The 24,088-nt window shown below is 43.7% G+C and overlaps 1 protein-coding gene across 1 annotated transcript; it reads left to right on the top strand.

Moving 5' to 3' along the window:
* The first annotated feature begins 1,911 nt into the window (after positions 1-1,911).
* Positions 1,912-19,382, top strand: fkbp5 (FKBP prolyl isomerase 5). Its single transcript, XM_061831622.1, has 11 exons — positions 1,912-2,165; positions 6,825-6,953; positions 7,070-7,214; positions 8,439-8,581; positions 10,135-10,249; positions 10,791-10,947; positions 11,984-12,074; positions 12,165-12,248; positions 12,339-12,524; positions 12,630-12,869; positions 17,446-19,382. Exons 2-11 carry the CDS (start codon positions 6,849-6,851, stop codon positions 17,524-17,526), a joined length of 1,347 nt encoding a protein of 448 aa, XP_061687606.1. The 5' UTR covers positions 1,912-2,165; positions 6,825-6,848; the 3' UTR covers positions 17,527-19,382.
* Positions 19,383-24,088: the final 4,706 nt, after the last annotated feature.

The following is a 24,088-nucleotide window of genomic DNA, read 5'->3' as shown; positions in this document are numbered from 1 at the left end:
ACCGCCGCTCGGGTTAAGTGAAATAAAAGCGCGACGACAGTTGCCATTGCGCTTATAAAAAGTCTTGAAAAAATAAAAATACACAGGACCAGCAGGCTAGCTCGCGCGCAAATACAAAATGAAAACACTCAATGGAGTGCGGAAAAGACGTTTACACTGAATCGACAGTGTAGTAAATGAACAATCGGAGCTCAAGTCAGAGCTCCTCATGTCAATCATTAGGCTGCTCATTGCTTTTGCAGGCACGCATCAACACACGAATACTACAGCGTGTGTGTAGTGTTTGTGACTTTCAGCTTGATCATGCGTTGAAGTTACTATTTTTTTAAGAATGACATGACATAACTCGGCGCAAATTACTTTGGACATAAGTTACATAAAAATTTCACATAAAAATGTTTGAAAACAAATACTTTGAATTGATTCAATGCAAATCCATCCATTTTCTTTGCTGCTTATCCTCACGAGGGTCGCAGGGAGTGCTGGAGCCCATCCTATCTGTCAACGGGCAGGAGGCGGGGTACACCCTGAACTGGTTGCCAGCCAATCGCAGGCCACATGGAGACAAACAGCCGCACTCACAATCACACCTAGGGGCAATTAATGTGTCCAATTGATGTTGCATGTTTTTGGGATGTGGGAGGAAAGCGGAGTGGTCCGGAGGAAACCCACGCAGGCACCGGGAGAACATGCAAACTCCACACAGGAGGGTCTGGGATTGAACCACGGACCTCAGAATTGTGAGGCCAACACTTTACCAGCTGATCCACGGTGCCGCCTATGAACTTACTTTTTTTTTTTTTTTTAAGAAATAACATGAAGAATAACTAATAATATAACTCTTTGCAAATTATTTTAGACATAAATTCAATAAAAATCGCACATAAAATGTTTTGAAAACAAATACTTTGAATAGATTAAATGCAAATGATTTCCATTTTACTTGCATGTTAAATACAACTGAATTGTATGTAATAAATGTGAAGCACTGGAATTAAAAAGGTTTACAGTGACGTGAGGGAGGTAACATTGTGGAATACAAAAATTAAAGTAGTAAATCTACTTGAATGGATAAGAAGACAGCAGTTGTTCTTTTGGCCCAAATGCAAATGTACGCGCTTGAAAGTTAAAAACAACTAAACTGTACTTATAAAGTCTAAATTGTATTGTACTGGGTTAAAACATTTCAAACATCCTGTATAGCTACAGGCCTACGTTGGATTGTATTTGTAACATGTCTTTAATTTAGTGATGCTTTCATGTAAAACTGAAAGTAGCTTGTGTACTACTGTACTTTATATGACCAAATAACTTCATATTCTATTGCGGACCCCCAAGTCCCTGCATGCAGCAGACCCCAGTTTGAACACCGCTCCCCTAGAGGTACACGTGTATGCAGACAAAGTTATTATTCTTGCACAAAAACTAAAATCCCGTTTGTAATCCGGGCACTGAAACCCTAACTTCGGACTCCGAACCGCGCTGCTCCGGAGCAGCGACAAAAGCCGGCCGGCAGGCGCTCGTCCTCGGGCAGCCGAGAGCTTCACTTGCCGCTCCGGTGTCAGTGTGGTCGCACGGCGGTGTTGACTATCCGAGCCGTCAGCTGATCGGAGGTGGGCGGGCGGGCGGGCGGAGGGGGGGACAGCCAGCGACGGAACAGCGTGTTCCCGGCAGACCGAGCTCGGCACGGAACGGGTTACAGGTCAGGGTGTCTATTTGGAACACAGTGTTCTCATCAGCAGCGGCGGCGCAGCCACAGTACAGCGGGAACATTGTGTTACTTTGTGGCCGCTTTCCAAGACCTGCCCTTCGTTTCGTACGAAACGCCCTCCCCGAACCCCCCACCACCACCCCCACGCCAACCCCCCCCCCCCCCCCCCGCGCATTTTCCGCCTCCAGTCCCGTACATCCTCCCGGCTCAGTTTTTGACGTGTATTCCATGTGACCGCCGCGTTGTGCGGCGCCCGAGCCGAGCACAAACACGTCAATCGGGGTTGGGGGGGCGAGAAAGCTCGCAGCGCGTCGGAACATCTCGTACCCCGGCGTCGGCGGAACACGGCGAGCGCCCGCTCACTTCACTCTTGCCTCTCGTGGATTTTCTTTTTCTTTCTTTCTTTCTTTTTTAATCATTTTTGATTTTGAAAGAAAAAGAAGCACAAGAAAATGTGAGTTACGTCCATTATTTTTGTTCCACCTGTGACTTCACGAACACGCTTTCAAGGGATTCGGGACCATTTGTACGTAGTCCGAATAAACGACTTCATGACGAAATCGACCGGTGGTACAATGAAAGTCGGATGCGCGGAGAGCTGCAGGATGGAACATTTGTGGGGGCATATGGGGGCTGCAGGTGCTGCGGGAAGCGGGGTTGGGGGGGGGGGGAATTCAGTGACTCTTTGAGTCATTGGTTGAGAAATAAATAATCTTTTTGTCTTTATCTGAAAATATTTTGAACCCGGCGCATAGTTACAGTAAATGCTGAAACAGAAGATGTGAGGTGGCGTGATGCAAACGTAGATGTGCATGATGAACATGCATGACGGGAAAAATCGGGCTGATTTTTGTGAATATATAATCATATGTTTGAAAATGGACTCTTCCGTGTTTAAATTGTCCTTTGACATGAAACCCATGAACACCTCACATCTGGATGTAGGATCCATTTTTCACATGTTTAAAATGACACTTTTTTCAAGAAGAGATAAAAAAAAATGATGTAATGCTTTAGGTATTACACAGAGTTTTAAGATAAATCACTCTTATCATAATCCTAATAATTCAGTGTCAACAAAACAAGGCCGGTTGAACGATTTACCGGCCCCCAGAATTCTACTTTGCACTATCGTGTCTCGGATGTCGTCGGATTCCTGCATAGGGTTTCTGAGGTCAGGTGTGGGCCTTTTTTTTTTTTTTTTTTTTTTTTTAATTTGACACCGACAGGTCGATTGTTCTCAGAAGTTGGACACATGGAAAGATAACGGCGTCGCTATAGCTGTTTCATAAATTTCGTGGAATATGACGTTTTTGCATGAGAGGGGACCAGAGATTGCCAGACGCCATCAGGCCGCACCGGCGGTGGAACTGCGAATAGAAAGGAACATTGTGTCCAGACGTACACGCGCACACAGTACCGATCATTTGTGGATACTGCATTTATTGCGTGGAGACTTATTATTAAGTACAATTGTGCGGATAAAGGAGCACCTGAAGGTTCACATTTTCTCCGACGTCGCCGTACATTTAGTCTTTCGTCTCAAAAAGCGAAATGTTACACAGAAGCGACTGAAATGAAGAAAAGGGGTATTCACTGAGAGATGCGAGACGGCGGTTGTTATTTTCAAGACATTTGAACAAAGGAGCCCGAGCGAGGTCAACTGGAGCAGGCCCAATTGGATTCAGGTGTTTGACGGTGTTGTCACTTTTGTGGCTCTCTAAAAAACTGGACCCTCGAACACAAGGAGCACACTCCGTCCCCATCTTGTGTTTTCCTGGAGAGGAAAAATGTTCTTTTTCTGGGTCCAGCGCCCTTTTTTTTTTTTGGTACCTCGGCACAAAATGTTCTTTTCAAAGTGCTTTGTGAACTTATTTTTGCAACGTCGACTGACTTGAACGTGCGCAGGACAATGTGGTTCCTCTCCTTTTGAGAGCCAGTACAAGTGCGGCCTTAAAAAGGATGAACCAGTGGAAACCCCCCCCCCCCCAAAAAAAAAATCTGAAATAGAATACTGTCTGACAACCAGTCGCCATCTTAACGGGTAATAAAAAAAAATTAGCAGTGTATAAGGAAGTGCGTGTGGGGGAGGGCGGCTTGCTGATGAGCCAACGCCGTGCATCAAAACCTTTTTAACATTCTCAACTGACACTCGAGACTAAAAAGAAGTGAATAGCTGTTGAAATGTACTGTAAATACGCAATTCTCCCCATTAGATGACAAATCTGCAGATGGATCACAGTTCTTGTTTACTTTTGCTGTTCTTTTATTACAGCGTTGCGCATGCTGGACGTGTGGTGTAATAACGTCAACTTGAGATTTTCCGTATCCTCCCCTCACCACTGGGAGTTCATCCTTGAGAACATTTGACATTATGCCTAAAGGAAAGCGGACATATTTTTCTTCCCAGCGATTTTAATTGTATGTTTTCCAGAATGCGTAGTCACATTCCTGACTGTACAAGTTAATAGGACTGCAAATACCGTAATTTCCTGAGTATAATGCGTCCTGAAGTACAATGCGCACCCCCAAAGTTGACCCCAAAAAAAAAAAAAAAAAATCCAGGAAAACCCTTCTACCCATGTACAATGCGCACCATCCATTTGCTGCTACCCCAAAAAAGTTCAAGTTTAAAAAAACTGTCTGTATAACAATCATTAATAATAATCATTGTGCACGTGCTGATGTAGCCGTAATATAATCTCAGGACAGGTCACAGGACACGCTTGTCCTGTGAACTGTAATTGTCAGAACAGAATAGAATCCCTGAACCGACTAAAATGAATGCTCAATGATGGCATAACATTTTATTAATACTGTTGATAACACATATTAATCTTAAAGAAGAAATATTTAGCACTGTTTTGACTTAAACATCTTTTGCGTTAAATATTTGTGCATAGTGCAGTTTATCCTCTACACATCCTTGGCCAAGACTTCGAAAGCAACATCTGGCTCATCGCCAATCTGAAAAATATCCATCGAAGCTACCTTTGGCGACTTGGTCCAGTTCTGGTGTTCCCTTTGAGTTCCTTCACTTACTTACAAGGACGATATAATAAGATGACAAGACTGAACTTCAATATGAAAACTTTCACAATCAATGCAAATTTGGAGGATGGCTTGAATTATAAGACTTTCTCCGTATCGTTCGAAAATCAAAGCGGCTAACAGGATGCTACATGAAGCTAACAGATCTCACAGGGCTTGTACCTCTACATGTTTCCTCATGGACAGTTTAATGTCAAAAAACAAAACATAAGATGACCTGCGCATAGTTGCACACAAGTGCATACGATCACTACAAGGGGATAGGGAACGTTGCCCCCGCAAATGTCGCCGCCACATAAGCGAGTCATTTAACCGGCACATCACCAGGGAGAACCAATCCCGACCAGCGGCTTAGGATGATGATGTCAATAATATTTTCGCCACGGTGCTTCCAAACATGCTATGCAAGATACTTTTGTATGTAGTTTGCAAGCTAAATATTGCTCTTTACTTGCCTTTGTTTGCGCCTTGTGTGTCCTCGTGATATTTTGGGATGGCTGGCATGTGCGCATTAGATGAAACCAAGACTGGTTCTGGTGTGACGCTTGGTGACCTTTGGTCAGGTTTGCTGTATTGCTAAGAGATCTGACGCCGATTTAGCGGCCCATGATGCTCGTGCGTTCCAAACTGAATTTGTAATCAAGGGAATTTTACAAAAAAGCAACAAATAAATATATTACACTGAGTCAGATGATTCATGAGGGAAAATATTTGTATGTTTTGGTGTTGCTTGAAGTTGTCTTTGTTTTTTTTTCCCGTGTGAGTGGCAGGTGGCAGCCACTCCTTGACTTTTAGGACTCTTTATTGACCGAGTAAAAAAAATTTATGTGGAAATGGATGGCTAAGGAAGTGGAATTAAATTTATATAATTTATAAAAATGAGTTTGCCATCTTATGAAGCTGCCAAAGAGAATGTGCATTTCTTTGAAAGTGTCCAATTTTAGACGTACGCACACACATTGTTTTGTGCATGTGACCTCTACTTTGCACAGTCACGTGTGCACACAAGTGCAAACGACAGAAAGATTGATTGCGACCAAGTATTGCAATATCTACAAAAAAAATAAATAAATAAATGAGAAACACGGCCTGCAATCGTGACGAGACAAGCAAAACCTCCAAAACCTCCAACCGGTTCCAAATGACATTATTCATCGGAATTGTCTCTCTTTGCGCTTAGCAAAGGTTTTTAATCAGCATTTTTGCATATTTTGCTGGCGGTAAACTCGTTTTGCACTCTTAGAACTAAATTTGATTTCACAAAAGGGTGAGTGCTCGCTTTGAAGGGGAAAAAAAATTAAATAAATGTGCGATTCAAGGCGGCCCTTAAATGCTGAATTGGCTTTCAACAAGCTTGTAAATGTAGTACTAAGTACTCTTTCAACACTGTATTATAAAATACTGGCCTTGGGCAAAAAAGCAAGACAAGTAGTTTCTTTAATTTTGCACATGTGAGTTATCTGCACATTGATATCATCCATCCATCCATCCATTCTCAGCCGCTTATCCTCACAAGGGTCGCGGGAGTGCTGGAGCCTATCCCAGCTGTCAACGGGCAGGAGGTGGGGTACAACCCGAACCAATCGTCAGCCAATCGCAGAGCACATTGAGACAAACACCCGCACTCGCAATCACACCTAGGGGCAATTTAGAATGTCCGATTAATGTTGCGTGTTTTTGGGATGTGGGAGGAAACCGGAGTGCCCGGAGGAAACCCACGCAAGGCACGGGCAGAACATGCACACAGGCGGTGTCGGGATCGAACCCGGGTCCTCACAACTGTGAGGCCAACGCTTTACCAGCTGAACCACCGTGCCACCCAGATTGATATCAGTTCTGTTAAAAAAAAAGAAAACAAAAAAAAAACTGATGTCAGCGTGAAATCAGAACCGGTCACTCAGCTTTACTTTTTAAATGTGGCATTGCAAAGTCATCACAGTGTAGCTTATTATTTATACCAGACTCTTGCGAGATGAAAGATGTACTGGCTGCGTATTTTTAAACTACAAATGACAACTTTATGAAAGTGTTAATCAAAGTTTTTTTTTTTTCTATTCTCCAGAACCACTGATGCCTAGAAGCAGAAATGAACTCTGATCAGGATTTGGCTCCGGACGGGGCCTCGGTAGCGGCCGCGTTTGCAGCGAAGGGCACCGACGTGACGCCTAAAAAAGACCGAGGGATCACCAAGGTGAGTTTTTCTTCTTTTTTTTTTATGTTGTCATCCATTTTAGCTTGTCTTCAGGCTTCCCAGGGACGATCGTGGCTTTGTTAACATGTTTTTTTTTTCCACTTTCCCGCTTCGAGGTTGTCAAGCGTCAGGGGGATGACGGCGAGCGGCCGATGATCGGAGACCGAGTGACGATCCATTACACTGGAAGGCTCCTCAGCGGGAAGAAGTTCGACTGTAGTCGAGATCGCAAGGAGTCCTTTTCCTTCAATGTCGGCAAGGGTCGGTGACTCAGCCCCTTTTTCTCGATTCTTCTTGCATGCAAATAAAATTTTCTTGCTCCAACCACAACATTGCTAGATTTTTGCAAAAGGTTTTGCTTTAAAGCCATGGTGACTGACTGGATTTGGGCATAATTATCAAATATGGAACAGTTGGGCAGCACAGTGGCTCATTTGGTAAAGCCTTGGCCTCACAGTTCTGAGGTTCAATCCCGGCCCCGCCTGTGTGGAGTTAGCATGTTCTCCCCGTGCCTTGCGTGGGCTTTCTCCGGGCACTCCGGTTTCCTCCCACATTCCAAAAAATATGCAACATTAATTGGACACTCTAAATTGCCCCTAGGTGGGATTGTGAGTGAGTCTGTTTGTCTCTATGTGCCCTGCGATTGGCCGGCAACCAGTTCAGGATGTACCCTCCCTCCTGCCCGCTGACAGCTGGGATAGGCTCCAGCACTCCGCGCAACCCTTGTGAGGATACGAGGCAAAGAAAATGGATGGATGGATGGAACAGTTTTGCCAATTAAATGGAGATTGGTGCCCACGCATCCTTCCAAGGTTGAATTCACTTGCATGCGTCCATGGAAGCCTTGTTGGCCCAAAACAAAGTGCCGTGGAAGGTTGCCCCCCCCCGCTATTCAAGTCTTGCTCAGTTCTCTATGGGGGGTTGGATGTTTTACGGGGTCGGTGCTAAGTCCCGGAGGCTCACACGCGCGCGATGGTTGGGCCCAGTGTTCAACCGCAGATGCCAGGACATTCCCTTCCAGCCCGTCCGTCGCATTCCCTCGTCCTGTCAAGGCTTTCCACGGATTAAAAAAAATAATAATTGACAAGTTTGTGGCGCCAGCAGAGCCGGGCGAAGGCCCCTCCACCCCGGCCCCGGGTCCAGAGTCGGCGTCAGCGTCGGGGGAAGGATTGGGGGGTGGGAGCACGACATTCCTGACTGATCTTTAGAATATTCTGTTGAGTAATCGCTGTCTGCACCCCCCAAGAGACCAAATTTCTTTTCTTGCATTTTATTCTCATTTAAGGAGAGCCGCGCATTTCTTCCGGTCGCTTTAAACGTGAAGTGACGCCGTAGCAACCCATTGTGTTCATTTAGTTCCCGTTGGGAAATCCACTCGAGTCCCGAGGCTTGTTCAGATTTTACGCACAGAACCGTTTCAGTGTTTGACAGCGCGAATCCGGATCGTACAGCCTTTGAGTCGTTGTTTTTCTCGCCTCAAAACAGGACATGTCCTCAAAGCGTGGGATGTTGGCGTGCTATCGATGCGGAGAGGAGAGGTGTGCACGCTGCTGTGCAAGCCCGAGTACGCTTTCGGCGCCACTGGAAAACCCGACAAAATTCCTCCCAACTCGCCAGTGCTCTTTGAGGTAGGCGTGCAATGTTGGTGTCGACGTTTGGGCGTTGAGCCGACCGTCCGCTACATCGAGCGAGCGGCCATAATCTTCAACTTTGCTGCTGCTTTAAAATCATATCAACAATCAGCAAATCAATGGCTTCAAATTCGCTTTTTGGAACATTCCAGCCACGGCCCAGACCTGAATCCTTTTAAGAACGCACAATCCGGACACATTTGTAGCACCTTTGCAAGACATCCGTCCATTTTCTTTGCTGCTTATCCTCACGAGGGTCGCGGGGAGTGCTAGGAGCCTATCCCAGCTGTCGACGGGCTGGAGGCAGGGTACACACTGAACTGGTTTACAGCCAATCGTAGGGCACATCGAGACAAACAGCCGCACTCAAAAATCCCACCTAGGGGCAATTTTGAGCATCCAATTAATGTTGCATGTTTTTGGGATGTGGGAGGAAACCGGAGTGCCTGGGGGAAACCCACGCAGGCACGGGGAGGACATGCAAACTCCACACAGGCGGGGCCGGGATTGAACCCGAAACCTCAGAACTGTGAGGCCAACGTTTTGCCAGCTGAGCCACCGTGCTGCCATTTGCAAGACAGTACGGTCAAACGTCATCAAGTCAAGGTTGGACATGATGAAAGACTCAAATAGATAAATTATTGTCAAAACATCGAAAGTTCCTGGGGTCCCTTGAAAGACATTAAATGTGCGTTTAAAAAAGTGATTATGAAACTGATATAGAAGAGGAGGCAGATGCAGCGTGTTGAAAAATGCAGCACCAGCAAAAAGACGCTGTATAAATGTTTTGTCACAGCTTCTCCCGTGCTGACATCGATCATTTATATGAAATTGGCCATAAAGAAAACTCAATTTGAGCGACGACAGATTCAAACACTCGTGTAATGAAATCGTAGTCACGCTCGTTAGCACACTCCGGAGATATGTCGATATGCCATGTGACTGAGTGGCGACCAGTTCAGGGTGTAGTCCGCTTTTCGCCCAAAGCTAGCTGGGATAGGCTCCAGCTTTCCCGTGACCCTTGTGAGGATCAGCAGCTTGGATAATGAATGGATAAGTAGATATTCTGCCATAGTTTCAGGTAAGCTCCTGACACCCAAGGGGAACTGGTCAGCGCCACAGGAACGGCACCTTGTCAGTCACGCCTTGTGTCTCAGAACGGTTGTTCTTCCTCAGGCGCGGTGGTTTCTTGAAAAAAATGGAATCACAGGCACAAAATGCGACCAGTCCGGAATTCTAACAAATATGACAAAAATGTTTTTTTTTTTTTTGTCTTTTAAATTGCAAGCTCCAGTTTTATTACATTTGGAGGACATTACAAACTTTCACAACATATTCAGTCAAATCATCCACCCGTGACCAAGTTTTTTTGTGCAACTCCTACGATTTAAAAAAAAAAAAAAATGTATTTTCGCCTCCCACACAAAACCTTCCCTTGCTAGCTGCAGTGTTTGTTATTGCTCAAACTGCACCGGTCATACCAATGTTTTGTTTTGTTTTTTTCCAAATAAAAATGACTTCTGAAGAATGTTTTGTTTCTATTCAAACAGATCGAGCTGCTCCAGTTCGAAGGAGAGAAGCTCACGGATGATGGCGGCATCATCCGAAGGATAAAGGTGAAAGGCGACGGCCACTCAAATCCCAACGACGGCGCAATTGTCGACGGTAAACTCCCGCATGGATAAATGACTCATTTTGCATCGGTTATTACAGCATAGTGACTACCGTAACTCCCGGCCTACAGAGTGCACCGGATTATAAACCTCACCCAGTACATTTGTAAAGGAAATACCATTTGGTACATACATACACCGCAGGTGTGTAAACTGCCCACATTGAAACACGAAATATTTACAAAGAAAGATGGTACACAAAGTACAAGCCTAGTGCCGCGCTAACAGGGCCGGTTAAAAAAAAAAAAAAAAAAAAAAACATACTGGCAAAAATCACTGAGACAGTGAGCAGTAACACACTAACATAGTGCTAACAGGGCAGGACTGGTAAAAGTCAGTTCCTCGGCACATATATTCCACTCGCATGCGCCCTTGCAGCCATTACAAAAAAAAAAAAAAAAATGCACAGATTAGCCACATCATAAACCGCAGGGTTGAAAGCGTGTGAAAAAAAGTTGCGGCTTATAGGCCCGAAAAATTACGGTATGCTACAAAACAGTACATGCAAAGCTGCATTGTGTCACACGCCGCAGTGCATCTGGAGGGGAGCTGCGACGGCCGACTGTTCGACGTCAGGGACGTCAGCTTTGCTGTCGGCGAGTCCGAGGATGAAGGCGTTCCCCTGGGAGTGGACCGTGCCATGGACAAAATGCAGAAAGGAGAGTGTTGTATACTCTATTTAACAAAAATGTAAGTATTTACTTGGCTTGAGTATGAATTACACAATAATGGGTACGAGCATGATAGTAGGTATACACACAGCATGGGGAAAATATAGATACATTCTAAAAATAACATCTACATGCTTGTAGCAATGTGATAAAAGTAACAAATTTTGATAACGTGCGTGCGTACGTGCATGCGTGAGTGGTTTTGTGTGTGTATAGCAGCTGGCTGGTGTTATTTATGCTTGACAGATAAGATTTCCTAACCTGCAGAGTGAACATCATATCTGAAATGATTTTACAGCCCAATTTGGTCTTTTTGCTTCCGCATTTAACTCGAGATGCTGCTGGAACTTTCATTGCCCTGAGGGATCCCTCCCGAGAGTTTAATGAAGTGCAGCGGTACCTCGGTTTTCGAACAAAATCGGTATTCGAGCATCCCGACCAGCTGACCCACGACGATTTGTTATAGTGCTTTCAAACGAAAAAAACGAGACGTAAAAAGACTTTTTTTTTTTTTCTTCAAATTGAGCAACATTAACCCCCGATCGTGCCGCCAAAGAAGGCGAGTGGAACTGCTGGTGCTGAAAAAAGGAAAGTGGTGCGTAAAACTGTCGATTTCAAAAAGGATTTGATAGCAGAGCACGATTCTGGTGCGCGTGTTTCGGAGCTATCGAAGAAGTATGGCATGGCGAAAATGACGATCAGCACCATTCTGAAACCCAGCCTAATACACTCTACTAGGCTAGAGCAAACATTTTAAGGAAAAAATAAATATATTTCTTAAAATATTTAATTATATAACGTATTTAAACTATACACTTATCTCTAATACAGAGTTTATTATCAAGAAAAGCGAAAACAAAATTACAAAAAAAAAAACCTAAAACGACTTTTTAGGCTTGGAACGGATTATTTCATTTTCCATTCATTGTAATGGGAAAACGTGCTTCGGTTTTCGAACTTTCTGGTTTTCAACCAGCCTTCTGGAACGGATTGTGTTCAAAAACCAAGGCAAAACTGTACTATGTTTTTTTTTTTTTTTTTAATTTCCCTCACAGGTACGGCTTCGGAAGAAAAGGAAATCCAGAATTCAAAATTGGGCCAGACAAAGACATCGTATATGAAGTGACGCTCAAAGACTTTAAAAAGGTGAGCACGAGCCAAGACGCGTTTGACCATCATCGTAATGTGAAAGCAGTTTGCGTTTTTTTCACTTTGACTGTGTTTGCTTCCATCAAGGCGAAAGACCCGTGGGAATTGAAACTGCACGAAAAGCTGAATCTGGCTCTAGACGTCAAACATAAAGGGAACGAGTATTATAAGGTGGAGCGTCCGTGCTATTTTCTGTTCAAATGAATGGAAAATATTGTCTGTTGTTGCGCAAACAATAATGTTACGTCTTTTGTCGTTCAGGCGGGACACTTCTACCACGCGGTCATCCAGCACCAGCGCGTCGTTTCCTGGCTCGAGATGGAGTTGGGCAGTGGCTTGGAGCAGCAGAAGGAGATTAATGAGTTTCTCTTGGCGGCCCACCTCAACTTGGCGTTGTGTTTCTTGCGCATTCAAGATTACTCACTGGTCGTGGAGAACTGCAACAAGGTGCGCCGCGCGAAACCGCGTTTGAGCGGGTCGCAGCATGTTTGCGCGTACGTATAATGAAGTTACCCCTGTGCAATCTTGTCGCTTTTGTCGCCGCGCTAAAAGGTAATTGAGATCGACGCTTGCAACGAGAAGGCCTTGTACCGCCGCGGCGAGGCCCGTCTCCTCCGGAACGAGTTCAGCCTGGCCTTGGTGGATTTTCAACACGTGCAGCAAGTCAACCCCGCAAATCGAGCGGCTAAAAGACAGATTGTCAACTGCCAAAAAAAGATGAAGGAATCCCACGAGCTGGACAAGAGGACTTACGCAAACATGTTCCAGAAATTGACTGAACATAACAGCAAGGTCTGTAATTGCATTTTTTGGGGGTAGCCAAATATCGCAGTGTACTGTTACTTTAGGATTACCATAATTTCCGGCCTACAGAGCGCACCGGATTATAAACCTCACCCAGTACATTTGTAAAGGAAATACCATTTGGTACATACAAAAGCCATACCCGTGTAAAAGCCGCAAGTGCCCACATTGAAACACGAGATATTTACAAAGAAAGACTGTACACAGAAAGAGTTTTCAAAGTTGAAGCACCTTACCTTAGCTTAACATAGCAACAACACAGTAGAATGAACAATGCTGGTTAAAAAAAAAAAAAAAAAAAGGGACGGTTAAAAAAAAAAAAAACTTAAATCAGAGACGTGGCAGTAACACAGCAGCAACACGCTAGCATGACGCTAACGCTAGCGCGATGCTAAAGCTACCGCAGCGCTAATAGCTGGTTAACTAAAAACATACTGGTAAAAATCAGAGAAGCGGCAGTAACACAGCAGCAAGACACGAGCCCGATGCTAACGCTACTGCAGCACTAATAGCGGTTTAAAAAAAAAAACAAAAAAAAAAAAAAACATACTGGTAAAAATCAGACACGACAGTAACACAGCAGCAATACATACCGGTAAGTCACTTCCATATATTCCACCAGTCTCACTCTTACCTTTTCCACTTGAGTGCCCCCTTTTGGCCGTTACAAAAAATGCACAAATTAGCCGCACATGCAGCAGGGTTGAAAGCGTGTGAAAAAAGTCGGGGTTTGTAGGCCACAAAAATTATGGTATATGACTCAAAAGTAAAATGTAGTCCAAACAAAGTACTGTGGGGATAAGCTACTCAAGCACTGAGCAATTTCTGAATTATTATTATTTTGTTAAATCAGACCATTAATGTCAAATATAACAAAAAAATATATAAAACATGAATGTGAAATCAAGAAATGACTGAACAATACAACTCAATCTAACAATTAATTTACATCGAGCATACCAGGCAAACACCGGAAAAACGCTGCATTGAATAACAAAAAGTATACACACCCCTGTATGTTGTGATGTAAAGGAATTAGAACCAAGATAAATGATTTTCAAACTTTTCCAATCATTATTGTGATTCAGAATTTGTACAACTCAATTGATTGGCGGATTGAGGAGTAACTAAACAATGGGAATATATAATATATAATCTTGACTTGGATTTGACGCTTAATTTGCTGCTCAATAAAAGTTCCAATAAAAGAAAGAAGCACTTCCTCCTAATAACCGCCCACGTGGCCGTGTTCAGAAGGAAAGTGATCACACTGAAAACTCGTGTGTGCCCCATACTGGACATGCGCGGAATCACTATTTGTTTTAGCCACTCAAATGACTCAATAAAGAAGCTGTTTGCGGAACAGACTTGTTCTTGAGAAAGTGAGTGTGTTTGTGTGAGAGAAAAGAGGGAACAAGATTGGTTTTGCAGTTATTTGTGACATATGAACAGCCAAAACAATGACAAAAACATCCGCAATAAAGTTAGAAGTGGGCTGCAACACCCCAAGTGTGAGGGGTGACAAAATTACGCTGCATGTTAAAAGCCAAAAATCTTTAATGGCCTCATCATATTTACACATGAAATTTCTGATCTATTTTAGGGGTCAGAAATAGAAAGTAATGGGCTTTTCAACCTTTGACAACCATTGTTAATGTTTGATAACCCCAAAATGCTTATAATATCTCAACCTTATCATTTATGATATGACAATTTGAAATTTTGGCACCGATTTTCACAAGTCAGGGAAGTTGACGCAGATGATTTGCCTGCGCGGGCCACATAAAATCACGTGGCGGGGCGGCTCTGGCCCCCGGGCCTCGCGTTTGACACCTGCGATTTCGAGTGATTCGATGCTAACAGATAGCACGCCGGTGGGCGTCGCTTGAAAGTGGCCCCGACTGAATGAAAAAAAAGACTGAAAAATAGCCGAACTGAAAAATGCAAGCACAATCAAAGCAGAATCACCAATTTTAACGTTTTATAAATTGTATTATGAATGGAATAAATCTAGTACACCTATAAATAAATGCTATTCTGTTTTCAAAATGTACCCAATATGAGCGTTCATGATTTAGGTGCATACCTTTACCCCGCCAAAAAGTTACAAATTAAATGAAGTAAAACTACTAGAAGTGAAACCAAATTGAATTCAGATTTGCGTCAAGGCATGCAAGCGTCTTTTCATAAATAGTATCCATTCAAAAACGTTGTAATTTCTTGTTTAAGTGAATGAAACGCATGAATTTGACAATTATTAACGTCATGTGTCATTATCAGTAAATAATAAGACATTTTTACAAGTAATTGCTTCAGAACTCTCACCGTCTGCAGCTGGGGTTGGTTCTTGGCCTTGGGTTGACATCTTAATGTAGCAGCTATGGAAAAGTTCGTTTTGCTTTTTGTCGTTTTCGCGTTGAACTTCCAATGCCTTGAAAGTTCTTGATCCATAGTCAATAGTATTCGAACCCCACGTGCACAATGCTTCACTACGTAGCTTCATTTTGCAAATGAAGTCGCTTAACAGAGTGGTAACTTACTTCTTTCCAGCGGTATTTATGATTTCTCGTTCCATCCAATCCCATCGGAACTTATTTTTGACATTTTGACAGTCTTTCCCCTCGAGCGCCGCCATCTTGTTGACTTCAAAATGGCCCCATGAACCGCCTCGTACACAACAAGCGTTTTCATTGGTCAGGAGGAACACATTCGACCAATCAACAGATCTATCTAGCTGTATCTAATCTTCCACCTCAGTTGCAAAACCTGGACCGGATTTTGAACGAGTGTGGATTCTGGCACGGGTTACGGTCGGAATATTGCAGAAAAAACGGAGAATAGATCCATCCATCCATCCATTTTCTTTGTCACCTATCCTCACGAGGGCTGCCCCAAGATCAGACGTGATGTTTCCGTTTATAAGCGCAATTAGTCCATCCATCAATTTTCCAAGCCGCTTATCCTCACGAGGGTCGCAGGGAGTGCTGGAGCCTATCCCAGCTGTCAACAGGCAGGAGGCGGGGTACACCCTGCAATGGTTGCCAGCCAATCGCAGGGCACATAGAGACAGACACACTCACAATCACACCGAGGCACAATTTAGTGTCCAATTTATGTTGCATGTTTTTGGGAAGTGGGAGGAAACTGGAGTGCCCGGAGAAAACCCACACAGGCACAGGGAGACCATGCAAACTCCACACAGGCGGGGTCAAACCCAGGTCCCATTTTCATACACATATGCAATTTAAAACATTTTTAAGATACAGATAGTATATGTCGTTTCACTTGTATTTACCATATTTCCATGGAAATAAAAACTTAATCGTGCAGGGGCAACTAGGCATTGGGGGTGGGGCTACATTAGCTGTGTTTGAGTTTGTTACACAGCTTCGGGAAAAATAGGTGTTTCCCAGCCAAGTAGTCCTGCACTGGATGCTCTGTAGTCTCACCCCTCAACAGAAGCGAATGAAGGAGGGGGTGAGCGGGGTGGGTTGAGATGGCGACTCCACCATTACCACAAAAACATGTGAGTAGGTGAGTTTTTCAGCAAATGGCCGGGGATAGTGTCCGACCAACCTCCCCCCCCTCCAAAAGAAAACAACAACGCTTAATAGTTAACCCGTGGATTAGTGTAATTGATAATCTGGCACGTATCTGCAGGTTGGCACGTCTCAAACTCGGTCTGTTGGTCCGCTAACCTAACTCCACACAGGAGGGGCCAGGATCAAACCCGGGTCCACAGAACTGCAAGGACCACGCTTTACCAGATGATCCACCGTGCCACCAACGCATAACATATATATATACTTTCATAATCACTTTTTTAAACGCACATTTAATGTCTTTAAAGGGACCCCAGGAACTTTCGATGTTTTGACAATAATATATATATATATAGTTTTTTTTTTTGAGTCTTTCATCATGTCCAATATTGACTTGATAACATTTGACCGTACTGTCTTGCCAATGGCGGCACGGAGGATCATCTGGTAAAGTGTTGGCCTCACAGTTCTGAGTACCCGGGTTCGATCCCGGCCACTCCCCGTGCCTGCATAGGTTTTCTCCGGCCACTCCGGTTTCCTCCCACATCCCCAAAACTTGCATTATTTGGAGACTCTAAATTGCCCCTAGGTGTGATTGTGAGTGCGGCTGTTTGTCTCTATGTGCCCTGCGATTGGCTGGAAACCAGTTCAGGGTGTACCCCGCTTCCTTCCCGTTGACTGCTGGGATAGGCTCCAGCACTCCCTGCGACCCTCGTGAGGATAAGCGGCTAGGAAAATTGATGGATGGACTAATTGCGCTTATAAACGGAAACATCACGTCTGATCTTGGGGCAGTTTAGCCGATCATGGGCGGAGCAGCGGATCGTGACGCCTCCTGATGGAGGAGACCCAACAATTTTACTACGAGCAGTCAAAAAGGACGTTTTCCATAATAATAATTCCCTCTTTCAACTTTAAACGATTGCTGTTAGCCTGTTCGAGGGTCCGTTCGAAAAGTTTCCGGCGAACAATTTTGAACTAATGAATGAATGATGAGCGCATTTTGTGATGTGTCGAAACAGGACGAGAAGACAAAGAGGAAGAGCGGCGGCCTGAACGGCGAGCTGGGCATTAAACGTCGACGGAGTCAGGACCACGTGTGACGCCCGCGAGGAACTCAAAACGGAAAAGACTCGGCCGGACGAGAGAGCCGAGGCGCGCTGCGGCCTCCGACCCAAACCCGATATTCCCATTCCGAAGCAGCGTATACATGTCTCTCTCTCTCTCTCTGTCGGGAAAACTGCCGGAACGCGCCTGTAAGTGGCCTCACGACCGCTCATCTTTGCCTCTTTTTTCCAAAATCGACATTGACCTGCATTTTATCGGGTTTCTGAGACGACACGAGATGAGATGTTGCCTCTGCGGTCCTATGTCCAAATCTCCAAACATGGCTTACCAGTGTCTGATTTTTGCGCATGTCACCATTGGCAGTTTTTATTTTATTTTATTATTTTTTTTTTGGACAAAGACTTGAATCTAACGTGCAATTTGTTCTTTGGATCACAAAGATGGCTTTCGAGGAAAAAAAAAATGTTCTGCTTTCTGCCTTTTCACGCGAGGAAAATGTGCGTTTCCTTGAAGGTATTCACCTTGCATATTTCACATGCAAAGTCTCCCATCAGCTGGGGCCGAACTCGTCTAATACTGAAGAGAAATAAGCACAAATGAAATATACTAAAGGTAACCAAAACGAAATAACCTCGCTCGCTCTCTCCCTCCCGCAAATTTCATTCACAAGATTGCCTAAGGTGAAGGAAAGCGGGTGAAAAATGGATGAACATTTTGGGCAAATCACTTCATGTAAATTTAGCTGTGGAATTTTGGTCATACAGTATTTAGGTGTCACACACAAACATTTGATATTATGCAAATGATTGAAAAACGACATGAATCGAAAAAAAGGCCTACCCAAACATGTTTGCATTCGAGTTGCTTTTTATAACTCCATTTAAGGTCCCTGAAATACAAGTTTACAGTTTATTCCTATAATTAATCATCAATATATTCTTTTTCAACATTATCATTTTCCCAAAAAGTTTCTATACAAAAAGATTTTAACTATGAAAATCGACAAATCCTGGCTGGGATCGATTCCTTGAACTGTACATATTCATCCAAGCATGGTATTAAAAGTGTTCCATTTAACACATCCAAAAGCCGTCGAACGGCAACCAAAAACGACTTTGCACCTTCGGGACTGATAAAGATTGTAATATGATTTTGAAGCAATGACTATATATATATTTTTTAAAAAAGGTGGCAGCTTTAATAAATGAACACTGAACTTAATTAAAGTAAGCGTTTCCAGGCAAACTTATTCAAGGATCCGGAAAAGCGTGCTGGCACACTGGCATGTGCCATCGGCGCTTGAGGAAAATTATGAATTTTTATAATATTGAGGCTTGCGACATCATTAAATGGTGCAAAATGTAACGTTATGACCACTGGCATTGGAAAGCCGCCCGCTAATGTCGAATGTGTTTCTTTCTCCTGCCGTAGTCAACTCATATCATCCCAAACGTGACAAACAGAAGATGCGGGACATTAGTAAAGCCGTTTCGTACCAGACAATGATATGGAGGTGTTTTATAAACATTGGTATATTGACAATTTCAAAATAAAATAATAAAAAAACCCATCGCTGCCTGAACTATATTGCTTATCGCGGAGTGAGCGGTAATATTAATTTGCAATGATTATGTGCAGTGCATGTGAGGTTGAAGTATTTTTTCTAATATAAACGATCGTTGATCAGTTTTTGATTTCAAGTTTTCACTCCGATGAGACCCCCAAAAGAGATGAATAATTGGCAAAAAAAAAAAAAAAGAAGCACTCTTCCTAATTTGGTTTGAACGGAAGCTAAGGGTTACATCCTACACAATGTTTACATGTAAACATCAGACTTGTGTTCCGTGTTTAAAGCTGGCATTTATGCAAAACAAATACCTACTGGCAGAAATGATTAGGTACCATACCATTCGTGTGTGTGATATATATATATTTTTTTGTATTTTTTTTTTTGCACTTCAGAAAGATTGAATAAACATTTGCATTAAGGAAAACGTGTCTTTCTTTTCGGGTTTGGGCTGAGGGAGTGGAAAGTTAAAACAATCCTTTCAATGACGCTGATTGAGGTTTGCAAACTGCGCTTTGTTCCAAACTCACTTGTGACACTTTGTTACATTTTCATCCTGAAAGGTCGTCATCCCTATAAACGTTCTAGAATAGATAGTGAATTGAAAAATGCATATAACATTATTCACTTCAGTGTCTACATGAAAAAATTACGAGCGGAGAGCATGTCATCCATGTGCAAAATTCTGGAAGTGTCATTCGACATCCGAGTGGTCGCCATATTGGCTGCATCTCCTGCCCGTGACGTCACATTCGCCATTGCAAACATGCTGTGGCCCCGACTGTGGAACACGGAAGCTCTTGTCAAAGAAGAGAACATCTCATAATCGATCGTCAGGTGTCCGGCGGAATACTATCCTATTGTTTTGACCCATATTTAGATGATATGCGGATCACTTCTAACAGACTCCCCGACAGTATGTAGCGTACTCAGCCGCGAGCCATGACAACACCGTAAAGCAGCCCGGCTCGGCGCCGAAGATGAGCCAACCAAGCCGAAGCCGTGACCGGCGGACGCAACGCCGAAGCCGGAGAAGGCTGCCGCGTCGTGCCTCGCGGATGAGCGTGGCTTCAGCCAGGCTGGCTGTCGGGAGCGTTCATTGCCGCTGCCGTCCGCGAGCCAACGCGGCAGCCGTCCGACATGCACATCGACACATTTAGCAACCCTGTCATACGTACGTGGATCTTTTGCTACATTTTGAGAGACAGATTATGTGGTCCGCCCCAAACTATTATTTTTTTTAATAGCTGTACGCACACCTACCTGTCATTTGGAAGCCATGAAGCTCTCATCCTCTGCACCCGTGCAATCCATTTTTCACAATGAACCGGGTCTCTTAAAAATTTATGAAGGGTAAATCCATCCTCCCGAGTGTTCGAGCAATGTCCAGCAATGCAACGAGCCGCCATTTTGGCTACCTTACCGCAGGTAAAACTAATAGAAACAAACGAGTCCACTTGAGGGCGGTGCTGCCATGTACGTCACTTCCTGCTTCTTCTCGAAAACAAATCCCTTGAGAGGATTTGCATGGCGGGAGTTACAAAAAGCCGTATACGCCAAAATCATGTTTTGTGGTGAAAAAAACCCCAAAACGGATGGGTCCATACCGGCTGCCGTTTTTTCATTAATTTCATACTAAAAATAATGCATTTCATGACAGTGGCACTTTAAAGAGAAATTCCGGTGGTTTGGATTAACAATGTATCCGATAAATCACATCATATGTACTGTACCTTGACAATTTGATGTTAAATCCTCTCTCATTTAATGTTTTTTGGAGAAGATTTTTATCGGCAATTACGAATTTTCATGGCCGCCGCCATTTTGGCGAGTCACATGACCTACGTTGGCGGATGTGACATAATAGGCGTCGCTTACGTTGGGGAACTATTGTGGCCAGCGCTGATTTCTTGGATTTCTCCTCATCTGATGAAGAAATAGCAGTATCGGTTGATCGGAAAGACGGAGGAATACTTCCGTACGGATTTGAACCTGTGGCTGTAAATGTAGAATTTTCGGATGGTTCTTCGGATGGGAATGACGTGGAGTTAGACTACTCGACCCACGCTCGGGACATTAAGTGCGTAAACAAAGGCTCGGTTACGTTCCTACACAATCATGGACTGCGCTGATTTCTCGGATTTGTCCTCATTTGATGAAGAAGGCGAGTCGGCCGACGCGCGGGACACACCATTCACCCATCCTTATCGATTTTGGAGTGCGTTTCGGCGAGCTACCGGAGGACTGCACGGAGGACAGGACTCGTGGCCATGAAGGATGGTAGAACCCATCAGTGAAAGGTAGGCCTTATATTGTGGGAAAGGTTGTTTTAGCCAACAGGGTGGCCGGGGTCCAAGTCATAATGTGATTATCTTTGGCTTGGTGGAAGTTAATACTGCCCTCCACAACAGCGGCACGGAAGCTCAGATGGTAAAGCGTTGGCCTTACAGTTCTGAGGACCTGGGTTCGATTTTTGTGTGTGTGTGTGTGGAGAATTGCGGGGTAAGTATGATATCCCCATACCTGCGCAGGTTTTCATTGGGCACTCCAGTTTCCGGTCCTTAAATGATTCTCTCTCTCACTGGGCAGAACATGCCACCGAACATTTCGCGGATTATTTCTATCCGAATTATGGCAAAATTTAGCGATACAGTAAGGCATTTTTACCGTGTCCGATCGTGGTGGTAACGCACGAGAAGATGTGACAAACCGTTGAGGATTTCTTTGTTTGCGTGCCGATTGTGTCACATCCGCGCACGTAGGTCATGTGACTCACCAAAATGGCAGCGCCCATGAAAATTCGTAGTTGCCGATAAAAATCTTCTCAAAACATCATTAAATGGGAGAGGATTAAGATCATATTGTCAAAATAGAGTACATATGACATGACCTATTGGATACTTTGTTAATCCAAACCACCGCAATTTCCCTTTAACTATGCAGACACACACACTGAGATTCATCCCATCTAAATTAATTCATATTTGATCTGATGAAATTAATCCCGAGAGTTGGGCTCACAGTCGTGAGGACCGGGGTTTAAATCCCGCCCCCACCTGTGTGAAGTTTGCATGTTCTCCCCGTGCCTGCGTGGGTTTCCTCTCACATCCCCAAAACCATGAAACATTTGGAGACCCTAAATTGCCCCAAGGTTTGAATCTGAGTGCAAATGGCTGTTCATTTCGATTCGTATCCCTGGTACTTTAGTGTACCCCACCGCCTGCCCGGTAATAGCCGAAATAGGCTCCGGCACTCCCACGACCCTTGTGAGGATAAGCGGTTGTATCAAGTTAATCCCTCAGGAAAATGTATCTGAGAAAACTGCTTTGTATTACCGTGAAACAAAAAAAAAAGTGATTTAAGCGATGGTGTTGTCAGTGATGTCGACGGCCAACCGTTTCATTTATTTCAAAATATTCACATGAATACATGTTATGAAATCATTTGATGTCATTGTGAAGATGAGCGACATGTCCGTTAATGCATCAATTCATTAAATACACACAAACGAAGCTATAATTACATTCCAGCCCTCTGATACTATACATATTTTTCGCTTTTTAGCCCATTGGGTTAAACAAAGATCACACACATCAATAGATGCCATGTAAAAATGCCAAATTTACAAGCAAATCAGTACCAAAAAAAAAAAAAGACAACTATAATGTAACAATCAGGGTTGGGAAGATTACATCAAACTACTAACCTATTCAAAAACGTAGTCAGTAATGTAATCCAAGTACCAAAATATCAATGTAACGTGATTCAGTTCAATTGTTGTTGCATAGATCTAATATAAAACATCATAAAGACAAAATGCTATTTCATTAGAATCTATACGTAGATATATTTTCTTTTCTGTCTTGTAAATCCTCAAGGAAGCCAGAACACCCAGGGTTCGAGCCCAGAACTACAGACCTGTGAGGCAGACATGCTGTCCTGCCCAGCTATAAAAAAAAAATATTTTTAAACCTTTTCCTCAAGACACTGTGTGTGTTAGAACCATTGAAAATAAGACAATTAACCATATGAAGGCAACTTTTACATTAAGAGTTATCTGAAGCATAATTCATACTGTAATCCTGCAAAATAATGCCAATTAATGCTCATTGTACTAAATGTAGTCTGATTACAATTTTTTTCCCCCTGAAACTAGCAAAATCCATCCATTCTCCCATTTTCTGAGCCGCTTATCCTCAAGGGGTTCGCGGGAGTGCTGGAGCCTATCCCAGCTGTCAGCGGGCAGGAGGCGGGGTACACCCTGAACTGGTCGCCAGCCAATCGCAGGGCACATCGAGACAGACAACAGTCGCACTCACAATCACACCTAGGGGCAATTTGGAGTGTCCAATTAATGTTGCATGTTTTTGGGATGTGTGAGGAAACCGCAGTGCCCATGCAGGCACGGGGGGAGAACATGCAAACTCCACACAGGCGGGGGTGGGATTTAAACCCCTGTGCTCACAACTGTCAGGATGCATGTGCAGGAAGAGGGTGTCTTGGTTTTAAATCTCTTTTTGGATCTGGGATACATTTTATCTACATTATCAGTGAATATTGTGAAACATTTCTGGAGACATTTTGGTGCAGATCCTTTTTTCCCCTGGAAGATTTTTTTTTTTTTTGGGTGGGCGGGTGTGGGTAATAATTTAAAGGTTTAAGGCACTTTTATAGAATCAGAAAAAGGGTGTTGTTGGCTCGCTTGGCTGAAGTACAAACAAAGTCCATTTTCCAGGACTCAATATTTCTGCTTTATTCCACTTTCAATGATCTCAAATAGATTATCTGTATGGCTTAATTGCCACCTCCTGTTCCATCAATTCACACACACACACAAACACAAAGATTCCTAAACTCGATTATAAATAATGTTTTCGAGAGAAGGTGACAACAAGGGATTTTTGGACCTCTGGCCAGGTTATGCATTCTTGTGTTTGTGAGCAGAAAACTGTTTTATCCTGTCAAAGTCAAAAAATTTGAAAATGACCACGTGGCATTTTTGTCATTGCGATAGCTTTTAGGGAACACTC

This window comes from Syngnathoides biaculeatus, chromosome 10, assembly GCF_019802595.1.
Source record: "Syngnathoides biaculeatus isolate LvHL_M chromosome 10, ASM1980259v1, whole genome shotgun sequence".
In the NCBI taxonomy this organism is placed as follows: Eukaryota; Metazoa; Chordata; class Actinopteri; order Syngnathiformes; family Syngnathidae; genus Syngnathoides; species Syngnathoides biaculeatus.
The sequence above is the reverse complement of the archived record's forward strand: the minus strand, read 5'-3'. Positions and strand labels throughout refer to the sequence as shown.

Excerpts from the sequence above, each read along its gene's own strand:
- fkbp5 (XM_061831622.1), top strand. The coding sequence starts at position 6,849 with ATGAACTCTGATCAGGATTTGGCTCCGGACGGGGCCTCGGTAGCGGCC. Across the intron at positions 8,582-10,134 it reads ACTCGCCAGTGCTCTTTGAG|ATCGAGCTGCTCCAGTTCGA; the intron begins GTAGGCGTGCAA and ends CTATTCAAACAG. Across the intron at positions 12,075-12,164 it reads CGCTCAAAGACTTTAAAAAG|GCGAAAGACCCGTGGGAATT; the intron begins GTGAGCACGAGC and ends GCTTCCATCAAG.